The sequence below is a fragment of the Pogona vitticeps genome, chromosome 4 (genome assembly GCF_051106095.1).
Source record: "Pogona vitticeps strain Pit_001003342236 chromosome 4, PviZW2.1, whole genome shotgun sequence".
Classification (NCBI taxonomy): Eukaryota; Metazoa; Chordata; class Lepidosauria; order Squamata; family Agamidae; genus Pogona; species Pogona vitticeps.
Genome location: NC_135786.1, coordinates 118,077,151 through 118,089,441, shown reverse-complemented (window position 1 = coordinate 118,089,441; position 12,291 = coordinate 118,077,151). Strand labels below are relative to the sequence as shown.

Below are 12,291 nucleotides of genomic sequence, written 5' to 3'. Positions count from 1 at the left end.
CGTTCAGTTTTGTGGTACCTTCTTGTTTTGCCCTCACAAAGGCTCACATCATGTTTTCCTCTTGCTGCCACCAGTGGATTACCTCAATCCACAATATAAATGACATTTGTCAGGACACTTGTCTTGTGAATTCAAACAGAACTTATTTATTGAAGTGAATCAGATTTAATAATAACAGAAGTTCTTCAGATAATCATTGTACACAAGCAAATCATTAACAGTTCTCTTAATACATACTTTTCTATTACAATATCATTACCACCTTCTCTACCTATTTTCTTAACCAGTGTTATCATTCTGTATCTGTTCCCTCTCTGACTAACTAAACTCTCACTCTGACGCCTCTTAGACTCTCTGATTCTGACCCCCGACTCTGATTCAGGGTCCGCCTTTGAATATCTCTTTCAGCTCCACCTCTGGAACACATTAGCATAGTACATGAATAATACATGACTTATTTTGCATAACAAGGGGTGAACGCTACAGCTACTCTTGTGAAAGTTATTGCAGTGGCTGAATACTATTCTGTATACCATATGTTCCTCCATATATTTGTATGTTAATCTAAAAATTCTCCTTCTTTCATTTTTTAAGATTTTTATAGAGAGTGATACAAAGTGTTTGTGGGACAGAAGCTTAGAGACTTTGAGTAAATGTATGTTGGTTCTTGCCATTTTAGGAAATAATAAGATCCAGGCCCAAATCCTGTTGCACAGTGGAAGTGATGTCACTTGCAATGGGACATTGCAGCTAATTAAAAAATTATCCCACTTCAACTTCAGATTATATGCAACCTGAAATTAAAACAGAAGCACTTTAATTAGCAGCATTCTGCCCCCAAGAGTAATGTTATCGCTGCTGTGCTGATGGAGCTATTCAGCAGTATACTGGCCACAGTTTATTTGCATACTACAATAGGTAGATAGCTAAATAAGCTTCAGCAGTTTGTTCTTTAGAGTTTTAACCCCAGTTCTATGAATAGGAGCACACTTAAAAGTTATCTCCATAACTCTCTCCAGCAGCAGTTTATATGATCATATTTGAAAAGAAGAACCAACTGGTTGAGGGATGTAGTTGCCAAGTTTAACATTAGAAATTATTACCAAATAGGATTGTAGCATCTGTGGATATAATCTTTAGTTTGCAACCAATATGATATAAATGTCTGTAAAGCACAACTGTTCCTAACCTCCCATATCACTGTTAATTAGATTACTTTACATTACAGCAGTGATTCCCAAACATTTTAGACTCGCAGCTCCCTTGATTTACTGACCACTGGCTGTGGCTCCCCTTTGCTCAAAGGGCCATGAGAGGTTTCAGTGCCACCAGGCGCAGGATCTTAAAACCCCACCCCAGCCATCCCATCTCCTCCCCACCCTCGAATATCTTCAATGTCTCACCTCCCTCCAGTCTTTATGCAGGAAACTCATAAGGCCACCCAGCAAGCACCTCCACTGGGGACCATAGAGATGGGACAAGGAGAGGCAGACACATGACCTTCACGTCCAGTTCCTGTTTAACACAGAGCTACAAACAGCTCCTCTACAGCCTTCATAGCTCTATGTTCTGTCCCTTTTCCCATGGTGCCCCTGGCTCAGTTCCCTGGCACCCCACAGAATCATGATGCACATTTTGGAGACCCCTGCATTACAGACTCCTTTAGACAGTTTGTGTAAGGAACATAAAGACATTTTTATCAATGTAAAAGGAGGGAGTACCAGCCAAATATTTTTAAAAATCAAAAACATTGTGGCACTTTAAATAATGTTTTATTTTAATGTGAGCATTTGTGGAATGACATTTTAGTTAAAAAATGTAAAATTATTGATATTTGTTTCTTGCTATCTAGATATTTTTGTGTTGCCTCATGTTCAAAAATACCTGAATTCTGTTCAATATATAGAAGAACTTCAAAAATTTGTGGAGGATGACAATTATAAGTAAGTGTAAAACATAGCAATATCATAATAATGAATAATAATGTTTTGCTTAGTCCGGTTTCTTGTTTTTAAAGTTCATGAATACTTTATAAGCAACAATAAATAAGGACAAGAGCAGGCACCTGCTCATTGTGTCATGACTTGTGAAATTTGTAAATGCCATCTGACCTGTGGTTTCCATTTTTATGAACTCTTCCTTTAAACTTCCTTGATTTGTAATTGAAAAATGAGCCACAATTGTAACCAAAGCTTTGCATATACAGTGGTGCCTTGCTTAACAATTACCTCATTAAACGACGAATCCGCTTGATGATGAGGTTTTTGCGATTGGTTTTGCAATCGCAAAATGATGTTTTAATGGGCAAAATTCGCTTCCCGACGATCGGTTCCCTGCTTCGGGAACAGATTCTTCGCATTACGACGATCAAAACAGCTGATCGTCGCGTTTCCAAATGGCCACCAGCTATTCAAAATGGCTCCCCGCTGTGCTTTAGAACAGATTTTTTGCTGCACAGGCATCAGAAAATGGCCGCCCTATGGAGGATCTTAGCTGGACGCTGAGGTACTTTGCGCATTGGAACACATTGAACCGGTTTTCAATGTATTTCAATGGGCTTTTTTATTTCGCTTGACGAGGATTTCGCTCTACAGCTATTTCGCTGGAACGGATTATCCTCGTCAAGTGAGGCACCACTATACTAAGTACCATATGGAATATTGACCCCCTTCTTAGTTGCCAGCACTGAGGTTTTTCTTCGTGGCCTCTGTAAATCACACTATGGGTAATCACTGCATGCACGGAGCCTTGTCAGAATATTCTAGAGCTTCTGCAGTAGCAAAGGAAAATACATTAGCATAGACCCCTTCCCCTAGTATATGTACCTTGGCTCCAAGGCTCTCCCTTCAGTTTCTTCAACCACCGCGTTGAGAGCCTCAATTGTTGCTTCTGTGAGAAATCTGAAAACAAAAGTAGGAAAGTTATTGAACCTTATTATTATTGTCATTATTATTTTTGAAACAAGATACGCTCTGGCTATAAGGCCCAAGCGCCCCCCCCTTTCCGTTGTTTTCTTTTCAAAACCGGTTCTCAGTTCATGGCCTTTTCAGGCCCATTTAAAAGCTGTGTAGCCTGCAATGAGATCCCACTCTCTGTCGGCCTCCCTAAATGCCTTTTTTGCCTCTGTGAGGCCATCAAACTTCCTTGTCCCCTCCCTGCAAAAACTTTAAACACAGAGTTCTCCGCAGTTGCCTCTGTAGACTCAAGCTTCGGCTCTGGGAGCAATCCCTAAAACCATGGATGAAGCTGTTTCCGCAGCGAGAGAACAGTGCCCATCGGCTACTCCATCTCAATCCAATCATTGATAGCCTACTCTTCCCTCGATAGCCTACTCTGCCCTCAATATTGACGGTCACGTGATTGCACAAAGCCAAACATTCGACATCAAAACCGTTTAAATCGAAACAGCCTCTAAGAGAAAACTGTCCATGGACACTTCCTCGGTACCGGAACCGTCACCTCCAAAAAAGGCTAAATCTTTGAAATTGAAGCCTTCCAAAACCATTTCCCTGACTCCACAACCACCAGAGTCTAGAAACCTCATCTACGTTGGTTCACTTTCAGATGAGGAGGCACTTCCACCTCATCAACCTCACTATTACAGTCTCCCGAATGGGAACAGCATGTTGATCAACTCATGGCTTCCCCTGATAGCCTGTGACAGTCATCGGGCTCTCTGAGTAAGTCTTCACAAATTGCCTCATCAGACATCCATGGTGCTAAACGCAACCAGAAACTGTGCCTTACTCTGCCCCTGTAGGCCTACCACCTTGGCCTCTGGCACACCAACAAAGGCATCAAGCCTATATGAGCATCCGCTTGCCTTCTCGTACAGAAAGAGATCATACTCAGCACCATCATCGTGATGCTGTTTGCCTCGATTGGTGCCTAACAGAGAAGCCTGTCAAACACTATCGGCCAGTAGCTCTTCCTGTTCCAGCAGCACTGCCCCTGAAGGATGTCTCTGCTAGGGAGCCTTTGGTGTCCAAGTGATCTTATTACCATGATCGCCCAGTACTACCTGGCACCTCTTATCTGCCAGCACCTAAGAGCCCCAACCAAGCCGATCGATACTCCTTGACTCCAGGCACGTTGCCGCAACGGCAAGTTACTATTTGCCTCTCCATTAGGAGGACCCTGAACGCTCATCCTTCTCAGTGTCACTGGCATCTGTTTATTCCACCATAATACAGTGTTTTCCATCAATGCTTTTATCACCTTGACAGCTCTCTAGACATTGACAGCAACCTCCATTTTGACACACCTCAATACTGACCCTTTCGATATTGGCAATCCTCAATATTGAACACTGTCCATGGACACACCTTTGATGTTGATAGCAGTCCAAGACCCTTGCTATCAACCCCTGTCTATGGATGCACCTTCGACATTGATATTGATCAAAGACCCTCAATATTGACCCCTGTCCATGGGCGCACCTTCAATGTTCATACCGATCGACACCCATTGATATCGATCACTGTGACGGACAGGTCAGGGACCACTCCTGTCCATCACAATAGAACCTTGATTCAAGAGCCAATAGCTGTACAGAAAAGGTGAAACTCGGGATATATAAGAGAATGGATGACAGTAAAAGATCAGTTACAGTCTGAGTTGAGAGTTAGTGTCTGAGTTAGTTCTGGAGTTAGGGGTTAGAGAGGACTTCAGTTAGAGTTTGGTGTTAGTTAGAATCTGTGTTAGAGACTTCAGTTAGAGAGAAGCAATTTAGGCAGTTAAGACTAGGCTGGTATTAGAGAAGAATAGAGAAAGAGAGAACATGATAAGAAATGAATAACTATTGATTGAAATGATTATAACTAATCAAAAATAAATGTTATTGAAGCACAATTGATTGCATGAATAAAATAAGAGCATCCCTGATTTACTTTACATGATTTACTTGTGAACATTTTAATAAACATTGTTTAATTGAATCACACTGATTGAAGAGTTTTATTTGATAGAGTGAGGAGAAATCCTCTGGTGGCAGCGGAAAGGGTTGAAATCTAAATGTCACACCTGAAAGTGAACTTGGGTTGTGTAGAGAAATAAACCGGGGAATTTAGGGTGTGTCACAAAAGTGGTGGCGAGCGGTTCGGATTCGAAAGAAATCCAGTGAGCCAAAATAAAGAGAAGTTTTCTGAGTCTGGGATTCTAAGCGAAGGAATACCAGAAAGCCTAAAGTAAAAAAGAAAAATCTCTGAGTCTAAGAGACCTGGTTGTCAATAGGCCAACTGAAGGAGTAGGGAACCCTAAGACTTAAGGTGAATAGCTTGATAGGGACTCCTGATTGTGGCAAGACAAAGGCAGGAAAAGGACTCTGAGGAGATTTCTATACTGTGGTTAAAAGTTTACCTGAAGCTGAGAGGGTGAGGACCAAGAGGGCTAGCTTTAGATCCCAAAGCTCTGAGAGGGGGAGCACTGAGGGGACCTAAAAGTGGAAGCCAAGGTCTAAAAAGAACAGTGGAGGTGAAGATAACTGAGGCATACAAAAGAAAAATATTGTTTGGAAAATCTGGGTGTCTGTAGACCAAGAGATACAAAGTAACAGACACAACAGACAGCGAGGCTGAAACCCAAAGATACAACGTAGCGATCTTAAGCTGCCAAAAGAAAGCTACATAGTTTAAATCTCTAACACAGGAAAAAAGAGGTCATTTTAAACAGACGCTTGTAAATTGGAATTGGGGAGAAAGCAACCTGCCAACTTTTTCAAATTAAAAACAGTTGGGTGTGCCTTCCAAGTGAGGGAAGAAGGCAGTTATGGAATTTGCTGAGGGTCAGACTTTACCTCAGGAAGAGGAAATTTCAGACCAAGAGGGCCAGGATTATGAGTGCTCGAGGGAACAGGAGGGTGCCTCAGGGAGAGAAAACAACTCGCTAGAGTTTATAATGTGGAAATTTGAGAAAGAACAGGAATTTCAGTTGAAACAATTAGAAATGAGAGAAAAGGCAGAGGCCCAATGAGGCAACAAGAAATGCAACATGCATTAGAGATGAAAAAACTAGAAATAGAATCTCTAAATAGTAATAACAGTAATAGTACAAATGAAGGTCTACAAAAGTAGACCTTAGGAAATTCCCTCAATTTAAAAAAAGGAGATTGCCCTGAATCTTTTCTAATTTCATTTGAGAGAGCCTGTTGGGACTATAGTGTGACAGAACAAGAACGTATGCTGATATTAAGGTCTTTAATTAGTGCTGAAATGTCCGAAATTTATGCTAGTATGTCAGAAGACCAAGCTAGAAATTATGAGCTCTTTAGAAATTAGTTTTCTCAAGATTTGGAATAACCTGTGAAAAACTCAGACTTAAATTTAGACAGTTAAGTAAGAAACCTGATGAGTCATATTCACAATTTGGGGCAAATCTAGTTAAATATTTACGGAAATGGATGGAGCAATCTCAAGTGACAACTTTGGAGGACATGCAGCACCTCATAGGATTGGAACAATTTTATTCAGCTTTGGCTGCTGAATTAAGATATTTAGTTAGAGATAAACAACCTAGAACAGTACTACAGGCTAGTGAATCTGCAGATTTAATATCAGAGATTAGAAATTCAAAATATTCTGAAGTGAAATTGGACAGAAACTTTGAAGAAAGAAAAAGAGAACCTAGAGATTTCTACAAAACCAACAAGTATACAGATGGAAGCCATTTTAGAGAGAGACCCTCAGAGCAGTACCAACAGGGTAAAAGCTTTGAAAAAAAGAGAGACAGAACCACTTATAATGAACAAAGAAATTTAAAAACTTGTTTTGGTTGTGGGAAAACAGATCATTTCATTTCCAATTGTGAATTTCTTAAAAACAAAGAAAGGGAACAACAAAAAACAGGGGGAGTTATACCTAAAAAGGTATACTGTATGCAAAGGCAGGATGAAAATTCTAAAGTGAACCAAGATGGCAGTTTAACTGACACTGTGAAGCAGGAGCAACTGCCTCCTCTAGCAGAAATAGTCAACTGCTATTATATTAAAACCAACAAGGGATGGATGAAGTCAGCTGGAGAAAATATTTATATTAATAATATCAAATAGCTAGCATTGAGAGATTCTTGTTCTCAGATCACTATATGCCATGCAGATATTATTCCACAAAAAGATATCTTTACAGATGAGAAAATTACAGTTAAAGGAATTGGAACAGAATTAATTAAGTTACCCATGGCTAAGGTGCATATAAAGTATAAAGATTGGACTGGTAAATTTAGAGTAGCTGTTTCACACGAGATCCATATGCCTTGTTTAATTGGTTTAGACTTAATTAATTATATCAAGTCTGTTATGATCACCACACACTCACAGACAGAAAAGATAGAAAATCTTTATGGTAATAGTGAGGTTCCTGAGGAAGTTATAAGTGTCAGCCAATCACCTGAACTGGCAGGAGATATACAGTGGTGCCTCGTATAACAAGCGGCCCGTTTAACGACGAATTCGCATAGCGATGGCTTTTTTGCCATCGCTTTTGCGATTGCATTACGATGTTGCCTATAGGCACCATTTTCCCCCAGCTGACCGGCGGGAGCCTCTGAAGGACCGCTCCCACCGCTCAGCTGGGGGAAAATGCCGGCGGTAGCCTCAGAAGGCCCCTTCCGAAGGGTCCTTCTGAGGCCACCGCAGACATTCCCCTTCGGAGGGGGCATTTTCCCCGAGCTGAGCGGGAGCCCCGCCGCTCAGCTGAGGGAAAATGTCGGCAGTGGGCAGCCACCTTGGAAGGACCCCGAAACCACTTCCCACCACCAACATTTCCCTTCTGAGCTTTCAAAGGGCCCCCCTCCGACATTGGAGAAAGCCCTTTGAGAGCTCGGAAGGCTCTCAGCGGCGGCAGGGGCAGGGTAGGGTGGATCCGGATGGCTTCCAGGCAAAGCACTGGAAGCCATCCGGAACCCCACCCACCCTGCCGCTGCCGCCACTTGAAGCCGCCCCGTGCCACCTTATCCCAACCATGCTCGAACTCCCAGGAGTCCGAGCATGGCTGGGGTAGTTGGGGCGGGGCGGCTCCTGGCAGCAGGGGGCAGGGTAGGGGGGTCCGGAAGGCTTCCAGTGCTTTGCCTGGAAGCCTTCTGGACCCCCACCACCACCCTGCCGCCGACGCTTGGATCCATCCCGCGCTCAGCTGAGCGCAGGGCGGATCCAAGCCCGGGATGCCCGGCTGGGTAGAAACGCCGGCCAGCTTATGCGAAAGAGGGAGGTGGAGGTCCCCGGTCTCCTTCGTAAGAGCCGGCCCCGGCATTTCAGCTGGGCAGCGGGCTCTTGCGAAGGAGGGAGGTGGCTCCCTCCTTCGCAAGAGCCCACTGCCCAGCTGGGTAGAAAGGCTCTTGTGAAGGAGAGCAGGGACCCCCACCTCCCTCCTTCGCAAGAGCCGCCCCCAGCGTTTCAGCTGGGCAGCAGGCTCTTGCGAAGGAGGGAGGTGGCTCCCTCCTTCGCAAGAGCCCGCTGCCCAGCTGGGTAGAAAGGCTCTTGTGAAGGAGAGCGGGGACCTCCACCTCCCTCCTTCGCAAGAGCTGGCCCCGGCATTTCAGCTGGGCAGCGGCCTCTTGCAGAGGAGGGAGGTGGCTCTCTCCTGCCGGCGTTTCAGCTGGGCAGTGGGCTCTTGCAGAGGAGGGAGGTGGCTCCCTCCTTCGCAAGAGCCCGCTGCCCAGCTGGGTAGAAAGTGTTGAGAAATTTAATAAAGGAGGTTGCCAGACACCGAGATACGTTGTTTAAATATACACTTTACTAAACCTCTTAGGATAAGGTACACGGGGATCCCTAAGAAATTAACATAACATCTAAAAATATATATTACATACCATATACAAATTGAGCAACATATGCACCAGCATTTCAGGTAATGCCAGTAGATAGGCAAACTCAAGGTTATGCCTTGCATGTAGTATCGCACCGTCCAAGGGAGGGTGTGTGTGTGAGTGAAACAAAACTACATTTATAAGGCTGATTGTCTATAGGGAACACATGAGGTTCCTTCCAAGCTTGTTCATTAAAGAGAAAGGGCATGTTACAGATTGCATATTACAACAGAAAGGCTCTTGCGAAGGAGAGAGGGGACCTCCACCTCCCTCCTTCACAAGAGCCTGCCGGTGTTTCAGCTGGGCAGCGGGCTCTTGCAGAGGAGGGAGGTGGCTCTCTCCTTGCAAGAGCCCGCCACCCAGCTGATCGGCGGTTCCCAAATGGCCACCTGTTTTGCGCCTCGCTTAAGTTTAATGCATTCCAATGGCTTTTTCCGTTCCGTACAGCAATGTTTTGCCATAGCGACGGTTAATCCGGAATGGATTAATCTCACTATGCGAGGCACCACTGTAGATAGAAATATCCACAGACAAAGGGATATCCTTTTTGAGTACAGAGAGATATCTGGAGTTGGAAAAGAAGTGTGGAATAAGATGAGACATGTTAAGAGTGGTTTCATATATATAAGCTCGCAAGATAGAACACACCCACTACAGTAACTAGAGAAAGTGGGGGAGAAAATTTTTTGCTAGAGAGCCAGAGAAATAAATGGGTAGGAGAAAGTTGCAAGGGTATGAGAAAGCCCAGTGAAAGGATTTTTAACCAAGAGATAAAAGGGAATAATAGCTTAGAGAATTGGTTAAAAGATTTTCAAAATCTCCCTCTATTGTTCTCTGAATGTCCTGAGAAAATCTGTAAGGACAAAGATATTATAACTAAAGAAAACTCCGTAGTGATGACTCCTGGAAAAGAGGGAAACTTACATGAGGATCAGGAAAAATCATGCTACCCTGAGATGGTGAAACTGAAAACTTTAGAGGGAAATAAATTAAAGTCAGCAGAAGTAGTATCTAAGGAAAAGATACAGCTAACTGAAAAAGCTGATAATTCTGTGTCTGCACCCATAGTTAAAACCAAGCAACAAGAAACGCTATCTAAGAAATGTAAAAATAAAGGAATAGAACTAGATCAATTTAAAGGTGCATCTAAAATTAATCAAGTAGATAAAAGAGAAATGCAAGAAATACTAAATAAATTTACACTAGTCATAGAAAAAATAAAAGAGGAGAGAGTGAAATCTATGATAACGATAGCACGCTATATCCAGCGTGGGGAAACAAAGGTCAGAGGTATAGCCTCTCCTTTAAAGATTATAAAAGCTAAAAGAAAATACAAAAAAGATCCAGTGTTTGAGCAGATGTAAAGAGACCCTGGAAAAGCTGCAGACTACATTAAAGAATATTCGGCGTGGTATCCAGAGAGGTCATCGTATCCAGAGAGATCGTGTCCAGAGACGTCATTGTATCCAGAGAAGTCGTGCCCAGAGACGTCATCGTATCCAGAGAGGTCGTGTCAGGAGACATCTTCATGTTGTGAGAGGTCCAGAGTTCTGAGGTGTCTTCATCATCATCGCTGTAGCAGGATTCGAACCAGGAGCCGTGCGGAGCAAGGTGGACAACAAGAAAGATCGAGCAGGTGAGAGACATTTAATTGGCAACTGGAAGGGGAGAATTTTAATTGATGGGACATTGCAAAGAAAGAAACTTTATGGGACGTTGCAAATTGTGAAACTCAAAACTAACAAACTTACAAGAGGGACACTAAACCTGAAAGACTTTGATGATGAGACCCAAAGCAAAAGAGAGATTCAAAATAAGATTGCAGATTCATGGTCTCGAAGACCCAATGAATAACAGAAAACAATGGGAAGCTGCACAAGAAGACTGAAAAAAACTTATAATAACAAATATTAGAAGTGAAACTGTAATCAAAGGTTCTGGTTATGTTTTGCAATGTAGTAATGTAACATGCAATGTAGTGCTAAAATTGATGACAAGTAATAAATGAAAATGTAAATGTAATAGAATACAAACTGGTCAAAATTAAAATGTTATAATTGCATGGAAGGAAATGAAAAAATATTTAAAATGTAAGTTATATAGAATATGAAATGTTAAATATGTAATGTTATAAGTAATAAAAATGGTGATACTGTACGTATAATGAAAAGTAAAATGGAAAAAATATGAATAAGTTAAAAGAGGTAATAGAGAAAATGTATAAAATGTATAACTGTTAAATGCTTAAAGGTTTGTATATTGAAAAATTTGATTCTCTCATATGTTGTACATGAGGGTAAATCACTGTAGAGTTTACCCCCATGATACAGACTTTTCCAAGGGGGGAAGGTATGTGCCGGACAGGTCAGGGACCACTCCTGTCCATCACAATAGAACCCTGATTCAAGAGCCAATAGCTGTACAGAAAAGGCGGAACTAGGGATATATAAGAGAATGGATGACAGTAAAAGATCAGTTACAGTCTGAGTTGAGAGTTAGTGTCTGAGTTAGTTTTGGAGTTAGGGGTTAGAGAGGACTTCAGTTAGAGTTTGGAGTTAGTTAGAATCTGTGTTAGAGACTTCAGGTAGAGAGAAGCAATTTAGGCAGTTAAGACGGCTAGTATTAGAGAAGATTAGAGAAAGAGAGAACATGATAAGAAATGAATAACTATATTGATTGAAATGATTATAACTAATCAAAAATAAATGTTATTGAAGCACAATTGATTGCATGAATAAAATAAGAGCATCCCTGATTTACTTTACATGATTTACTTGTGAACATTTTAATAAACATTGTTTAATTGAATCACACTGATTGAAGAGTTTTATTTGATAGAGTGAGGAGAAATCCTCTGGTGGCAGCGGAAAGGGTTGAAATCTAAATGTCACACCTGAAAGTGAACCTGGGTTGTGTGGAGAAACAAACAGGGGAACTGGGTTCATGACAATCACTGTCCACTGATGACCCCTCAACATCAACAGCTCGGCGTTGACACCAATATTTTGATGACCAGCTGTGATGAGATGGGTTATATGGTTGAGATCTTGTACTGAAGATGGGTTATGTAGTAGTGAACAATGTAAGAGGGATTCCATATTGGTTCTCTGCATAGATGATTTCTGCAATGCTAACAAATTATCTGCTAGTAGGAGGATGGGAGAATGCTCTTCTGAAGGCCTGAGAAGAACATTCCACAATAAGAGAGATGGACTTTGTTGTGGCTTATTGCAGACCAACAAACCCAAATAACATCTGTTACCCATGGGAAAGGAATGGAGCAGAAAAACAGGACTATTTACCCAACGTCATACCGTGATTGGATGACACCATGAGAAGAGGAAAATAAGCGATATGCCAGCTAAGCTTGAAAAAGGAACTTTTGCCTATGGACATAGTGGAGTAAAGGGGGGACAATATGGCTTAGTATGATCAGTACAATATGGATTAGTTTTTAGAGAGATGTGATTATTAGCAGTAGTAAAATTAATA

General features: G+C 42.0%; 1 protein-coding gene across 17 annotated transcripts in view; it reads left to right on the top strand.

Annotated features, from left to right (window-relative positions):
- Positions 1 to 12,291, top strand: part of RALGPS2 (Ral GEF with PH domain and SH3 binding motif 2) — a 368,517-nt gene that overhangs the window by 218,052 nt on the left and 138,174 nt on the right. For all 17 annotated transcript variants that reach the window (XM_078392372.1, XM_078392375.1, XM_078392380.1 and 14 more), the window contains one exon: positions 1,853 to 1,943. In XM_078392372.1, coding sequence (XP_078248498.1) covers positions 1,853 to 1,943 — 91 coding nt within the window. The remainder of the gene's footprint in view (positions 1 to 1,852; positions 1,944 to 12,291) is intronic.